The sequence below is a fragment of the Schistocerca americana genome, chromosome X, assembly GCF_021461395.2.
Source record: "Schistocerca americana isolate TAMUIC-IGC-003095 chromosome X, iqSchAmer2.1, whole genome shotgun sequence".
Taxonomy (NCBI): domain Eukaryota; kingdom Metazoa; phylum Arthropoda; class Insecta; order Orthoptera; family Acrididae; genus Schistocerca; species Schistocerca americana.
The window spans coordinates 894,699,077-894,715,652 of NC_060130.1; the positions used below are offsets into that span (position 1 = coordinate 894,699,077).

General features: G+C 37.9%; 2 protein-coding genes across 2 annotated transcripts; one reads left to right on the plus strand and one right to left on the minus strand.

Annotated features, from left to right (window-relative positions):
• The first annotated feature begins 7,744 nt into the window (after window positions 1-7,744).
• LOC124556379 lies at window positions 7,745-9,927 on the plus strand. Its single transcript, XM_047130342.1, has 4 exons — window positions 7,745-7,908; window positions 7,994-8,210; window positions 8,414-8,539; window positions 9,463-9,927. Exons 1-4 carry the CDS (start codon window positions 7,826-7,828, stop codon window positions 9,925-9,927), a joined length of 891 nt encoding a protein of 296 aa, XP_046986298.1. The 5' UTR covers window positions 7,745-7,825.
• Window positions 9,928-13,141: 3,214 nt separating this feature from the next.
• On the minus strand, window positions 13,142-16,292 carry LOC124555468 (protein ALP1-like). The gene is made up of 4 exons (XM_047129391.1): window positions 15,959-16,292; window positions 15,716-15,850; window positions 15,467-15,614; window positions 13,142-15,382 (listed from the first exon to the last, which is right to left on the minus strand). The coding sequence occupies exons 1-4, from the start codon at window positions 16,204-16,206 to the stop codon at window positions 14,609-14,611; spliced, it is 1,305 nt and encodes a 434-aa protein (XP_046985347.1). The 5' UTR covers window positions 16,207-16,292; the 3' UTR covers window positions 13,142-14,608.
• Window positions 16,293-16,576: the final 284 nt, after the last annotated feature.

Consider the following 16,576-nt stretch of genomic DNA (forward strand, 5'->3'; position numbering starts at 1 on the left):
GCTGGTTCTGGTGTTGTCTCCAGTGTTGCACTTTGGCAGTGACCTCACACATCTGGTGGCCACGTACTTCCCATATGGTGGCTGGTGCCGGCTGTAGCCTGGGGCTGATTGTGGTCTGGCAGTGACAGCAGAGTGAGGAGAAACTGTAACTGTCACCCATGAAGTCACTTGGCCTGGCCCTTAACTGATATGGATGTGGCTCTGTAGGTGGCTAAAAACAACATAAAGACATCTTCTGATGCTGTGGACTTCATTATTGCCCCAATTTTCACTTTGAAAGTGTACACCATGTGTTCCGTCACTCAACTGGATTGGGTGTGAAATGGTGCTGTGAGAAGGTGTTATATCCCTGCTGCTCACAGAATTGTGAATACTGGGTGGACACAAGCTGGGGTCCATTATCCAAGACAATGGCCTTCAGAAGGCCCTATATGGCAAAAATTTGCAAAAGAGCTTGATCATGTTTACTGTTGTCATTGAACACACAGTTCTGACAGATGAGAATTTAGTGTATGCGTCCATCTCTGTGACCCACAAATAATTCAAAGAAGGGCCTGTGAAGTCAACATGGAGACATTCCCAATAGCTCGATAGTGGCCAGGGAGAAAACATCTCGGATGGCAGGGTTTGCTGCTGACCACATTCAGTACAGGAATGTACCATGGTTTCAACATCTTTATCGATGGCTGGCAATATGCATGATCCCATGCCATGCCAGCAGTTTGATACAGGAAATACCTCAGTCACCACAATGCAGGAGCACAAGTGTTATGGGGCAGAGAACCAGACAAATTATGGCCCTAGGTCATTCCTGTTCTGTTTCCAGGACGACAACACCAGCTAGGGTGAAAAGCCTACTTTTTAATGCAAAGAACATTTTGAGGAAATGATCTGCTCTTGTGGGTAAATGCTGATATCACCCTTTCTTAAGCCATTTGGCAATTCTAGTCTGAATCACGACAATCACTGCATTGAGGGGAAATTCATCAATAGCATAAGAAGACACAAAATCCACTTGAAAAATGACGACTTCCTTGATGTTGAAATGTGGACCTGTACCTGCAGGGAGTTGGGCAGGGCATTGGCATTAGTGTGGGGCCTTGTAGGTGATGCTGTATTTATAGGCAGGTCAGAACAATGGCCTCTGTTGTAGTCTTTGTGCTGTCCAGTCTGTCATAGTGGTACAAGGAGCAGACAGAGCAGCCAACGGTTTGTGGTCTGTCAGCAAGTGGAACTTTACACCTTATATATACATGTGGAATTTCTTTACCAACTAAACAATAGCCAAAGCCTCTTTCTAGATTTGGAAATAATTACATTGTGTGGCACTGAGCAACTTTGAAATGAAGGCACAGGGGTGTTGAGAACCATTTGCTGCCTTTTAGGACAGCACTGCACCTACTCTGTGCTGTGAGATATTTGTGGTGAGAAACAGTGGCTTACCAGATGAAAATGGAACAAGGCACTGTACAGATTATAGGGCTTGTTTGACAGAGCAGATAGCTGCATCACAATCTGGAGATCACTCAAATTTTGCCCCTTTTTTCCGCAACATGTTGAGCGGGTGGCAAATTTTGTCAATATTGGGAATGAAACAGGTGTACCGTATTTACTCGAATCTAAGCCGCACTTTTTTTCCGGTTTTTGTAATCCGAAAAACCGCCTGCGGCTTAGAATCAAATGCAAATAAGCGCAAGTTCTGAAAAATGTTGGTAGGTGCCGCCACAACTAACTTCTGCCATCGAATATATGTAGCGCTACACAGGCACACTTTGCAGGCACCAAGATAAATACTGGCGCCAAAACCTCTGAGTCAGTAAATAAATTTAAACAAGGTGGAAGACGAGGTTTTTTCCCCCGAGTTTCGACCACTGCATTTTTATACTTTATCCAACGAAGTAAATACAAATTCCGTATTGTTTATCTTCGAATGTAGCAGCATTTCAATGTACTATGAAAATCCAACTGGCAAGACTGTTTGGGATGTTTGTCAATATGGCCAACTCTACGTTCTGAATTTTTTCCTACCTGTGAGAAGAGATGGTTGCTAATAGGAACTTTTATGAATTGAGAATCACGTGCAGTATTCTCTTCACCATAAGAATAATACAAATATAAACATTTTGCCATGTATTCTTTTGTGTTTGCTGCTATCTCATTTAAATCCTGTCTGCCTAATAATAAACTTCGAAACTAGTGTGAGACAACAGCAAACGCGGAAGAATATACATATCATGTCACGTTTATATTCGTATTATTCTTATGCCTAATAGTGATAATCAGAAATGAAGCACGGCAATTGACTAGATTTTTAAATCTAAGATGACTCTAATTTCTGTGCAGAATGTAATGTACAAAAGAGGCGTCTGCAAAGATTTTCAAACGGCGAAAAATTTTAGCTAAACTCTCGTTCAGAACATCTATCTTACGCAGTCTATTATTTGGTTCTTGTTGATCACTATCAAAGAAAGCAGCAGTGTAAGCAACAACAAATAGCAGTCTCTTGCCATTGTTTTGCTAATGAGACAATTCCTCTCTTTTTTTTGTATCATAAGCGGCGGTAGCGCGCACAAAAGCAAGCCATGCCGCGAGCGGCGACAGGTCGTAAACACACATTATCAGAATGCGACAAACAATTCATGACACAGTACAACAACGCATTTTCAGATTAGAGTGACGTAAACACCTATAACAAAGAGAACAGCACTTATCAGATCAAAGAAAAATAAGCAATCGATTCAAAACAGACGAAGCACGTGAAAAAGGAAGGGTACGCGTATAAATACGGGCCTGACGCGTAGCAATGGCTACCTGGTAAAGCTTAACTGCTAAGCTTACGACTCGAACCAAACTACTGTAGCTGTATCGTCATTCATTCGACCTAAATTGTGTCTCATATTACAATGGACCAACTTTGTTTCGATTTGGAGGTGCGGCCTAAAACTTTTCTCTCCCTTGAATTTCGAGTCTCAAATTTCAGGTGCGGCTTAGATTCGGGAAATTTTTTTTCCTTGATTTTGAGTCTAATTTTTCATGTGCGGCTTAGATTCGAGTGTGGCTCAGATTCAAGTAAATACGGTAGTCAACTTGGCTGAGACCAGTTTGTTGATACTGCACTGTTGGCCACAACCTCACCTCTTCTTGCACCACTTCATCATTATCAAAGTGTAGTCCTCCAAGGCATTCTTTGAATTTTGAAGCAGATGAAAATCAAATGGAGCCAAGATGGTACTGTATTGAAGATGATAGATGACTGTGAACCCAAGTCATCGGATCCATGCCGATTTGTGGACAAAAGTTTTCCCGTCTCAAGGAAATTTATTATATCTGAACTGAGAATTTGCAACATATCGATGTTAGGATATTGGTCTGTCATTTTGAAGATCCGTTGCTTCACTCATTTTATATACAGGAATCACCTGCACTTCTTCCAGTTGCTTGGGATTTAGTGTTGGGCAAGAGATTTGCGATAAATACGAGTTCTGTCTGTAAAACTGAACTGAGACTCCATCCTCACCTGCAACTTACTTGTTTACAACTCTTTCAGTTGCTTTCTGTCCCAGGGATGACTATTATTGTGTTCTCCATATGGGAGACTGTTCTCCATATGGGAGACTGTGTGACAGTTAAACAACAGTATGTTCGTATGAGCCTCCTCCATGAATAATTTCTTAAACACAAAATTTAAAATTTCAGCTTTCTTTTTGCTGTCTTCTTTTGTCACACCAGACTGATTACCAAGTGGCTGGATAGAAGGCTTCAATTCACTTAGCGATTATATGTAGGACCAGAATTTTGTCTGATTCTGAGCAAGCTGTTTTGGTAAGGTACGACAGTAGTAGTCATTGTATGCTTCGTACAGATGCATGAATTTCCACTAACTTTGGACTGTCATCATCTGCACATTCTTTCTTGAGCGGAGGATGCAACACTCTCTGCTTCCTCAGCATTTTCTGAATTTTACTATCAAACCACAGTGGGTCCACTTACTCGGCACATACGTCTCCAGAGCATGATTTACAGTCAGTTTAAACTCTGCCTATAATTCTCTTGCACCCATCTCAATGGAACTAAATTAAGTCCTTTATTGTCTAAGTGGGATGCTAAGAACTGCTTGTCTGCTGTTTCCAACAAAAATACTCTGCCAGGCCTCTTGGTGGATTTATTAACTTTTGTAACCATCATTGCTATGACGACATCAAATCACTAATTCCTTTCTCTATACAGACATCATCAATAAGGTTAGGCCTGTTTATAGCTACGAGATCCAAAATATTTCCGTTGGTTGTAGGCTGTCAAGCTAACTGCTCATGACAGTTTTTGGAAAACGTCTTCAAAAGTACTTCACAAAACAGTCTGTCCATATCTTTTGCAATGCATCCACAGACGTCTCAGTCCATACACAGTAGGTTAAAAATTGGCTTTGGTTTACTCTTCTTCAATTAACTGCAACTGCAGTTCTTTATGACGTATGACATAATACAACCAGGTTTCAGGATTCAATCAGTAAACGCAAAACCTTTATAGGATCACATAGTTGTTTGTTTGTGTGTCCATCTGTTAAGACTCCTTTTTCTCAGGAACGGGTAGAGGTATCAAGTCCAAATTTATATAAATTGCTAAATTCTACGGTCCCTTGGTGGTGCAAAAAATGTAAGCTTTTAAGTCAATGCAATCAAGAGATAGGGTCATTTATATCGCATATTTTGATACTCGCAAACTCACACACAAATGCAATAGTTTAATTTGGTCTAAGCTTGTTCTAGAGTTCACTCACTTCATCTGTTTTATTAATGGAAGAAATTGAGGGCAAAATATAGAACAAGAATAATGCTACAAAAAACCTGTTAAATTTTTAGTACAATGTTTCTTAATTTCCACTTTGAAGGAAGGAATGGCCAACAAGTTGTAAGATTTTATCACAACACAAGATAGTAAGAGTATCTGATCTTTTTTAAGTTTCAGAGAAAGACAAAGAGTTAATTTATCAGAGGATGTACAAAAGGAATAGGAAGAAGTTATTAATAACTGAAAATGTTAAGTCATAGAATCAGATATTCTTGTAAATGAGACAAGATTTAAAGTTAGTTATATCCTTTAGTTTATTACACTCATTAACTGATGATTAATCCATTTGTGGTGTTGTCTGTGAGTTTAGACTACAAATAGCAATAGAAGTTATCATATAGGATCCCCCCAGCTTTTGGTTACGTAGTTCTTTTACTGCTCTTAGCTTGCACTTGAAATGTCTTAGGATGGTTACCATACAATGAACAGTTTGGGGTGGTTACATAATTCGCTGACACCAAAGGCAGATAAAGGGGGGGGGGGGGGGGGGGCGTGGAGGGGGTGACTGCAAGCCCACCCCCCAACACACACACACACACACACACACACACACACACACACACACTCTCTCTCTCTCTCTCTCTCTCTCTCTCTCTCTCTCAAGAGTTGAATCCAAATTAAAATCAAATGGTAATTTTTGCAATCTGCACCAAAGTTAAGCCCATGATTTTAGAGTCTTGGTCGGTGGATTTAGTCATTTAATTCATTATTCCCCAAGCCACCTTACTTTATGTGCTCTAGAGAATGTACTACCTGTACCAGTGTCTTGTGCTCCCCCTCTTGTTTGAATATTAGCAAAGCTTCCCAATCTGCCACAGCAGCATGTGCTTTGCATCTCCCTTAGGACACTATCTGCTTTGCCCACATTGTTGTCATTGCTGCTGTTGGTAGACTGCTTGCCTAGAATTCAGGGGCATATCCAGTTTTCTGTGTGTTAACAATTACATAAAAGAAGTTACTCAGAAAAAGGTTGTGAATGTTATACATTTCAAGACATTTAAAACTTTTTTGACTAAAAAAAAAACACATTTTTGTAATTGTTTGATATTTTAAAGTATCAAAACAGCTTGAAACAGTAGTTTTTGAAGATTTTTTCCCCTTAACGTTTGAGGGGAGGATCCCTGGGTCTTCTTTCTCTTCGCAGTAACTGCCCCTGCCCACAAAACTTCATTAATCCATCCCTGGCTACACATATCTGTTACTACACAGTATGTTAATAAATACCTCAAAGTACACTGATCTTCAGCTGAATCAGATTTACAAGTAATTCTACAAATTCACGGTTTCCTTAAAATTCTAAAGACAAATATACAAGTTAGCTATTTTCTGAATGTTGCAACCCTGGACTCAAAATATTTACTGAAATACCTAAGAAAACATTTTTAAACAACAGTCATTAGATGTGAGATCTCATTAAAGAATAATCCTGTATTATCTTTTCATAAATTCTCTAGCTTAACTGCATTGAATGCAACTTTTGTTATCTAGTTTACTGATTCACATATAGATTGACTTTCTTAACTGAATACACGGTTTTCTGCTCACTTCCAGGAACTTGCTGGAGGTCCAGAAATCAAAGAAACAAAAGAAGTACAAGAAGAAGAAATGACTGTTCTATTCATAGAGCTATATGAGAAGAGTGAGACTGACTGCATGGACCTCATGCAAAGTCATCCTTTTGACCACAAATTTCAGTGGATGGATGTTGTGAAGGAAGCACATTCCAAATTGCACAATGTGTATACAGACAACACACAGGCCAGCAACCTATAGAATAATACCCAAGTTTGTATTTACTTTGAGTGGAACAATTCATTCAGTAATGAGCAGCACCTACAGATCTTAGAATTCACCATTTAAAAATACTAAACCATAACCGGAAAATGATGGAATTATGTGATGTGAAAATCTCAAATTTAGTAAATTTTGAGCAAAACTTAAAAGAGGGTGAGCAGAGAAGCCACGTCTATACACCTGCCCAGCAGCAAAAATTATCAGCATGATTTATTCACAGTAAAATAATAAAGACTCATAGTACTGTCAGGTCTAGTGTGGCAGTGGAATAGGTAGATTGGAATGTATTACCATTCTTGTGGTGTTCAAAGAAAATTTTTATTTCCCCTTCATCACTTATAATTTGCACCTGTGTACAGAAGTGTTAATGATGTACAGAGTCTTCAATTTGTAACACATTCAGTGTTTCTTAAGAGAAGCTGTCTGTAATCTTATTAAGCAACCATATGAGTGTGAATGAGTCGTCTTGTCCATTAGAGAATTTTGGTTATTGCCCCACTGATAGCACTGTGCTTCCTCAAATAATCACACTGATAGCACTAAATATCCAATGTGTATCCATTTAGCTTACTTTACTGTACCAATATAAGCAACTATGGCTCTTCAGATCATTGCTAGTCCATGAAATTAACGAAATAGTATTTTAATATATTTTGCTTGTCAATTCAGCAAAGTCTTATGGTAATGTATTTGGTATTTCACACCTTATAGCGAAAACATGTATTGCATAGAAAAGAATAATGAGAATGCCACATGGTGCTCACATAGAGATGTCTTTTAGGCATCACTACACATTTTCTGAGAAATTTTTCATCAAAATCTGAAAAGAATTTTAATGTTTTCAATCACAACAGACAAAAAATATCTTTATTACTAAGCACTACAGCTGTCAGTGGTTCAGAGAGGAGCACAACATGTGACTACAAAAATCTTTCATCACTTACCCACTAATGTAAGATATAAGAAAGTAGTAAAGAAAATTTAAAAGACTTGCTTCTTTAAGCCCGTCTCACACGGAGCAAGATTCGCTGCAAGTTTCCTTGCTGGCTCGCGCGACGGCTGCCTCGCGGGCTCCGTCGTCTGCTAGCGGGCTACCTTGCTGGGAACCTTGTAAGATTTCCAGGATGGATCCGGTGCTATTTTTCTTGCAAGGTTCCCTGCATGCTACCTGCGTTGGCCAATCATGAGACGTTTCGTTTGTGACGTCAGACGCGGAAAGCTTGAGCTGGAAGCCTTTGTTCATAGTTCCTTTTCTGCTGTTGTGAGGTGCGGTAGGAAGTTATTATAATCATTAAATAATGGCTCCGCAGTGGTCCAAGGAAGCAATTGAAACTTTGATATGTGCTTATAGGGAAGAACAGTGTCTGTACGCAGTGAAAAGCCCAAATTATTACAATAAACACTTGCGTGCAGAAGCACTCGAAAGAGTTGCAAGTGCCGTGTGTGTTGTTCGACCGTACACGACGAGCAAGGAGTGCTACAGTAAAATGCACAATCTACGAACTCAGTTTAAAGTGGAGCACGCCAAAGTAAAATCAACGAAAAGCAGTGGCGCTGGGATGAACGACGTAAGTACGAAACTATGAATTTTGTGTTGAATGTAGAAACCTACTACTTGCAAAAATCTGACACATTTAAGACTATTTCCTAGAAATATCACACTGAATATTCACCCGATTTTTGAAAGCACATAATCTTGAATGGTAATAGATTACGATGTAGCTTTCCCACGTACATTTTACTATGTTAATATGAACTTACAATTTTTCAGATATACAAACCATCTTTATGGTATTACGAGAAGTTAATGTTTTTGGCGGATCATTGTTTACCACGAAAAAGTACAGCCATAGGCCTGACTCAACATTCAACGACTGAGGACAATGAAAGTGAAGAGGTAAGTTACCTATTTACTTAAGACAAAAACTGAATTTCATGGGTCTTAGACACATTATAAATGCAATTACAATACTGTGCTCCACTGTCGTAGTTATTCATACAAAATCATGTAGTGGGTAGTAGTTTTGTAAAATTACTTTTGAAAATGAGGTTATTTGTTCGAAACTATTTAAGAACCATAGTAAACCCTGAAGGGAGTATTTTTTAAATTTTTTAACCTTTTAAAAATTTGAGCAAAGTAGCCCTAGTGTGGAATAGGCCTAATTTGCTTGTGGATAGGTGTCAGTTTTCTCTGTGGCTTTGATATGGTTTTATTTCTTCTGTATGATTCCCAGTCTTCATCTGAACTTCCTCATCTGCAATTTGTTCTTATGATAGGTCTTCATCACTAGAATAATCAAGCACTGCCTGGTTTCTTCCTTCTATCAGATTGTTTACTGGTACCTTTTACTAGTTCAGAAGCGTTTTGTGAAATTTTTAGCAAATGTTCCATTTGTTATGCATTACTGGAATTCTTTCAAATTTTGTGTGCATTGTAATTTGCATATTGGTGTGCTCTTGGCTTTTGTTTGCATTCATACCCACTGTAATAACACTAATCTCGTAAGCAGTATTCCTTTCAATGTGTTATGATTCATCCCAAGTTGCTTCAGGTGTGAAAGACAGCAATGAAAATATTGTGGAGCTATTTTGATCAAATTTGTCAGAGGGAAAAAGTTCCCTCAGTTTCCCTGAAATTGGGGCAAAGAACACCCCCCCCCCCACTTTTATAATAACAAAATATAGATGTTACCCCTTATGTAGTAACTGTCTCTTACATTATTTACAAAACTTCAGTATGCTCAACTGTGCATTGGTATGTTATGCATTTCATTCAGTTATAGTATTGCAATAAATTTCAGAACGTTTTGCAATTTACAGACATGCAGTCTCTCTTCTCAAAGTATGGATATACAACCATCACCACATCAAAACATCGAAGGCTGTTATAGTCTTGATGTGGATGTGATGAACGATGTATGCATTGGGGAACAATGTGGAGATGCAGCAGCAGCAGCAGCAGCAGCAGCAACAACAACAGCACCACCACCACCACCACATGCCACTCAAAGCAGGGATGGAAGAAGAAAGAGGCCTGGTGATGGGTACATGAGTGCTGTTGAGGTCATAGCTAATAAAATATGTGCCAGCCAAGACCGCCAACAACCTTCGGCAGAGCTGACTATGGATAGCTGCATGATATTCATTGGTAACCTTGCAAAGGAAATCAAGAGCAATGAAATAAGAATGCAGTTAATAAGAGACCTTGTTAATGTAACAACAGAGGCAAAACTTAAAGATCTGCAGATGCAAATGCAGAACTCGAGTGACAGTGAAATTGTGTAAGTTTGTGATTTTCATAATGTACAGAAAATAAATGGTATTTAAAATTATTTACTTTATTCCTTTCTTCCAAGTTCCCTTTAATTTCCACTAACAGCTTGGCCAACAATATCTTTATTTGTTGTGCAACATACAGTAAAGAATTATGCCAGTCATTGAATTATAAAATTGTCATTCCATTACTTCATTTATGTCATTTACTTATAGCACATCATTCCACTGCCATATGAAATATTGATAAAATAAACGTTTTTTCCCTGCTGTAAGACTTCTATTTATCTCAAACCTGAAATTTTATGAAAGGCTTAAGAGAGAAAATTTAATTGTCTCTGAAAAACAAATTTCAGCCTTTTTTCAGCAATGGTATGACTAGTTACAAATAATTAATCTTCTACTAATGACATAAATTCTATTGAGGTGGATTGATGTAGATATTTGTATAGTTCTTCTGAGATTTAATATGTACATATGTTTACAATGCTTTGTTGAACTGCTTTGAGAAGTCTGTTTTAAGGGTAACCAGAAACAAATGCGAGAAGTGTTGTAAGGTCCTTTGTCCACTTACTGCACTTAACATGAAAATGGAGATTCAAATTTAAAGGTAATATTTCTGCTAATAGAATCAGAAATCAGTTGTTTAGCAAGATCATTTTTATGATTTATGTGCATATCCTCATGGAGATGAACAGCAACTTTACCAACAGTAAATGCACTCTCAAACATTTAATGGAAATTAATGGTAAAAGTCTAATGACAGATGCAAAAAGGGAAACGTAGATAAAGAAAGCTGTAATGTTGACTCATGAAGTTTCTAATAATCCTAATGTTAGCTGTACTACCAACATATTTCATATTAAACCATTTTTTCAGTTTTGAAAGCAATTTTCCAGGAAGATAAATTAAATGCAATACTAAGATATCAAAGAAACCTTTGTTCATGAAGTATCAGCATCTTCGCAATAAGAAAGTGATGTATAAGAAATAACTAGAACAATTATCAATACCAATTTCGAAATTAAACCGCTAATATTGTTACATTCACTGCCATGGGGTTCCACTAGCCGAGGCAGAGCCTTGGCTATTTCTGCTAGTGGCCACATTGCAGTCAACATAAGAGACTGCCAAATAAACCATATAAGCTATGTCTAGTAAGAATTGTAAAATAGTTCAAAGAGTAAGTAAAACATTACACTGATGCAGGAAAGAGGACATTCAGTGAAATAGAACTTTCTCATTGTCTGAAAGGAATGACTAAAGTAAAATCCCTGTAACATAATTATATACTAGCAAACCCAGAAATGCTGGACAATTGTATAATATGTGTGGGAATTGGATACACATCTTTAGCACCCCTCTCTCCCCATCCTTATCTTACCACTGTATGATCTTGAGCCTTGATTGGAATGTCTCAATATGAGTAAGTGCATCCATTGAGATAACTGGTATACAGGGTATTCTAAAGACTTCTGCTACTGAGTTTTTGAGGACAATAATTTCAATGACATTTCACAATTTTAATCTGCATACGAATAGGATTACAAAGTTTTCTAATCATAACCCACAAGTGCAACTGGCCTCTTTCCTGTAAATATGATTGCTATGATGAAAACTTAGCAGCACATTTAGTATATAATTTGATTGTACATAAGTAGGAAGATTTATGATAGGGGAAACAACTTGCATAATGGTAGACATGCCAGACTATGTTGGTTGAAACACTGTGTGAATAGGTTAAGCTGTACATTTTCACAGCATACCAATTTCTTTCTTACAATAACTTTATGCAGAAAACCTTAAGACATTTATAAAAAAAGAGGAAAAATAGCCTATGTCAATATGAATGAGAGTATCAGATAAAAATACAAAACATATTGGTAAAGATCTTGCTATAGACTTTTGGTAACACCCCACCCCCTATCTATCCAGATGTTCATTAGACAGTGTAAAAATTTGAAGCAAATTACCCAAGTACTTTGAGATATTTGGTAACAACATTATGCAGACTTGCCTATGTAGTAGCATAGCCTGCATGAAAGCTTTGCACTCAACTGTACATTTAGATCAGGCTGTTTCACGAGAACAAATTAAAATATCCCGTTTTGAATCCAGTCGATAGTAAGGATTTCTAAAACTCTGAGTAGGTAAATTACTTCAAGAGTATCACCAATAAATGCAGTAGTTGAGATATGTAGCCAATCATAGTATGAATTTCAAAAGCAGCGTGTACTTATGTGACAAATAAAAGCAGCTGGAATCTTGTGATATCTAATGATATAATTGTATTTAAGAAATTGAATACAGTTAAAATATCCTGGGATATTTAAATAATACACAGAGATGCAAGTCGTCTGCATGATAAGTAATTACAATAGGAATTTAACATGATAGGAAACAGGAGTAAAATAAGCAGTAACATTTTTAACCAATTCTGTTTATGCATTGTATTTGCCTATTAAAATTTAACAACTGTATCAGAGAAATACATAATGTGACACACTCGTGAATGAAGTCCGCCGTGGCATTTTAGACACATCATCCCGGTATTCACCTTAGCGACAAGGGGAAACCACGAAAACCCAAGTCAGGATGGCTTGATATTTACTTAGTAAACAAATAATCCCATAACATATATAATGGCTATAATGGCTACAGTTAGCTCAATCCCCCCCCCCCCCCCCCCCCACACACACACAGTAAAAAATGTCTTTACATCGCTGCTTTGTTCTGTACACTTTTTAAATATGGACACATGAACTGCAACAGTATTTCCTTCAGAACACTTCACAAGCATTCTTGAACGTGAATCCTATCATGTAGTTGGTGTATCGGTAGCTGCATCTGGAACAGAAAATCAGAAACGAACAGCAGAAAATCTCTTACACACAAAAACAGACACCTATTGTCTGAATAGAAATATAGACAATATTCTTGAATACATGCATACTGATTAAGAAAGTTTTATGCAACTGATAAAAAAATGCACATACTTTGTAGCAGCCATCTATGACAACATTGAGACCTCATAAATGCCTAAATATATTCTCAGAGTTGTACATAGTTCTCTTAACCATATATTGCTTCATTATTCTCTTTGCAGTTTCAAACATACATCAAAATTAATAGAAAGTAGGTAATTGTTCTTACACTGCTAAAGGAGGCTAGTGATAGTGTGCCTGAAAACAGGAAGCAAAATTTAAGGCTGTTCAGACCACAAAAATTTTCAGTTGGCCTTCACTGTAGCATTCCCCTTTCAGTGATGTGAGGAGCTGCCAAAAATGACATGTCCCATCTTGATAACAGGATTAGATTAGGAATGTGCAAGTTGCCGAAGTGGCATCACATCAAAAGAAAGGCACTTTGCCATTGTGCCACACAAATTATTATTATTATTATTCAGTTCTCACGCAGAACAGTAGCAAAGTGGTGTCTTCTAGTTACTAGTATTTCAAACGCAAGGAGTCTAAAAATCAACTGGTTTACAAACAGGAGTACAATGAACCAATTTTAACATGTTGTTCTGAGACTACCAACATCATTCTATAAAAAAAAGAGGTTATCAAAAAGTAGTAGCAACAAAAATTGGTGTGCAAGGGTAGTAGCTAATATCTGACTCCATGCAGAAACATTGTTTCACAAAGGTTGGGAATCACTGATACAGTGTTAATGGAAGTGGTTAATAGTGATATGGGATAACATCATCCCGACACTGTAAAATACTGTAATCCTGTGCCAATATCTGAAGTGAATAACAGGGGATGAAGACTCAAGACAAAGGTGGGAATAGAAGTATGTCTACCAGTGTGGAGCCAGTTTTCCAAGCAGACTAAAGTTAGAGCACGGTGTAAAGCAGCAAATTTGTGATCCAGAGTTATCACTAAATGCTGTTCCATGTCCAACCAAAAGTGAACAGTAAAACCACATTTGTATTATAAGTTACCTGGAACAGACAGTACTTAAATCAAAGAACACTGTACAATAGGGGTTAAACAGATGAGCCAATCCAACTGTTAAAATAGTAACCTCATATTTTAGAGGTTGGAGCAGGCCCTATTTGGCCATCCTGATTTATGTTACCCCTCATCAAGGTTCTGTCAAGGCCACAACCAACCAGCTGTCCTATCCCAAAAGCATACTTATATGTACACATATATGTATATTTACAAACTATGTCTTTCCATTGTATTATGGTGACAAATACCAGATAATTGTTAGATGATCCTTCGATGAATGAATAAATAAGTAAAATAAAAATAAGCATATAAATCCAAGTGCTATCAATCAGAAAAAAATATTGTGCAGTACCTTACTACCACAAATACAGTCACCACAAAATTATCTTCCAAAACTGTTAATTTGGGATACATAAATGTGTAGTAGGTATTTCCATACCTTCTTCATAACCATCAAAGAAAAATATTATTTCATAATAGTGGCTCTCTACATGTCCCAGGTAATTAATTGTGGAGCTGTTATACAAAATAAGATCAGATTTTTCCAAGGTCTTGCACAGGTTCCAATCATTGCTTGAGATACATATAAATTTATATTTATCTCTCTCTCTCTCTCTCTCTCTCTCTCTCTCACACACACACACACACACACACACACACACACACAGTCAATATGCCAAAGGACTGAAAATGAAACAATGAATAAGGTAATGTTTCAGAAACATAGTAAACCATTATCTGTTACCTTCCTGAACACACCTTTCCTGCCATGGAACTCTGCCAACAGTATTGAAATACCATGTCAGATGTTGTCTCACTTCTCTTGCACTGGCTGCACTATGATTTGCACCCTGAGTAGCAATGCCAGGAAGACATGGTAATTCATCTACATTTGGCGGGATATATCCTTGAGAGTTTCTGGCAAGTACAAAATTATGTAGCAAACAACACACTTTTGTAATGAGCTCTACTTTGGAAACAGATAGTGGAATAGTCTGCAGCAAAATTCTGAATTTGTTTGACATTATGCCAAAGGCATTTTCCACAACTCTACGTGCTCTACAAATTCTGTAGTTAAAAATTCTTTTTTCAGGTGTCATGTCACGTTCAGGATATGGTTTCATTAAATTTTCCTTTAACGCAAAAGCATCATCTGCCACAAACATGTAGGGAACACAGATGTCACTACCTGGAAGTGGAGACTTTGGTGGCAAATTTAATGAACCATCCATGAGTTTCACGAACAAGGCACTCTCTCTGAATATTGCACCATCATTCATTCTTCCATTTCTGCCAATGTCCACAAACAAAAATTTATAATTAGCATCTACTAGAGCTAAAAGAACTATGCTGTCGTGACCTTTGTAGTTTCTGAATGATGAACCATCAGAGCGCAGAGGCCTAAACTTGACATGTTTCCCATCAAGTGCTCCAATGCAATGCGGGAATTGCCAGAGGCTGTGGAACCCATCTTCTATTACTTTCCACTCGGCAGGATCACGTGGACACTGCAAATTAAATTTTACTTCACAGTCGTGCCGTACCAAGTAGAAAATCGTAGCAAATACTTATAGCATTTATCTCGAGCTTACCTGTATCGCATTATCTCCTAACACGCTTGCTATGGCCATCAAAGTCTCTGGTATCATACGGGAGAGCGTGTTGTTCGCTATTCGTGTAGAATAGGCCAAATCTTTGTAAGTGTTTCCGGTCGCTAGGAAACGCAGTGTGACAGCAAGCCTAGAGACGCATATTAAACATGTCTCAGATTGATCGTAAAATTACAATGGATTATAAATAAAAATTAACTTTCTGTTTCGAACATATAATAATGCACTTACCTTTCCCGCGCCGTAATTGCCTGACGCATCACAGTGTCTTTCTTCTGAATCAAAGGCGAAACCATTCGAAGCAGTTCTTCAAATACCGATACATCCATTCGAATAAAATTTGCAAAGGATGTGCGATCTTCTATCCTATAAAATAAAGTCGTATATAACAGTCATTATTGGTATATTTATAAAGTCAAACAGTAATGAAATGGTGATACTTTTCAAACAAAAGTAGGTGTTATGCGAACTAACCTCAACTCTTTATGAAGCATGGAGAGCACACCTTTCCCAGCGTTTCTCCTCTTAATCCAGTTTTTCGTCCATTCTTTTCTTCTTCTCTCAGTAGCATGTATTTCTGCATCGTTTAGCACCAAAAGAGCTAATAATGCCAGTTTGCTCTGAACATCTGTACCTGAAGCAGCCATCTTCGTTCGATACAACACGCAGCCGATCACAACACAACTAGCTGCCGATCTTGCACCGTGGGAGAGCTTCAGCATGGAATATTGCCGGCTCCCTTCCCTGCAAGCCGGCAGGCATGCACGCCATCTCGCAAACTTGCGGCGAACCTTGCTCCGTGTGAGACGGGCTTTAGTGTAACACACAGCATGCTAGCTTGCAAGACTGAAAAGTGAGCCAGATTCTAGATCAAACCCAAACAGCGGATTAACGACAACCTGCCTGACTGATTTTTATGCGGTTCCCCATGCTTGTTTATGCAAATGCTGGGCTGGTCCTCACATTCTACTTCAGAGAACACAATACACAAACTGTTAAAAATATGATAATACACAGAACAAAGTTTACACAATTCACAGACAGATGTGTGAGATGGCATACGCAACTTCCTTCCCTAACGTTACCCTGATG

Bases quoted from the DNA above. Each gene is read 5' to 3' on its own strand.
- LOC124555468 (XM_047129391.1), bottom strand. From the start codon at position 16,206: ATGCTGAAGCTCTCCCACGGTGCAAGATCGGCAGCTAGTTGTGTTGTG. The intron at 15,615-15,715 runs GTAAGTGCATTA...ATGCGTCTCTAG, and splicing joins GCAATTACGGCGCGGGAAAG to GCTTGCTGTCACACTGCGTT. The intron at 15,383-15,466 runs GTAAGCTCGAGA...TTTAATTTGCAG, and splicing joins TAGGAGATAATGCGATACAG to TGTCCACGTGATCCTGCCGA.
- LOC124556379 (XM_047130342.1), top strand. From the start codon at position 7,826: ATGAGACGTTTCGTTTGTGACGTCAGACGCGGAAAGCTTGAGCTGGAA. The intron at 7,909-7,993 runs GTGCGGTAGGAA...ATGTGCTTATAG, and splicing joins TCCTTTTCTGCTGTTGTGAG to GGAAGAACAGTGTCTGTACG. The intron at 8,540-9,462 runs GTAAGTTACCTA...TGCAATTTACAG, and splicing joins AGGACAATGAAAGTGAAGAG to ACATGCAGTCTCTCTTCTCA.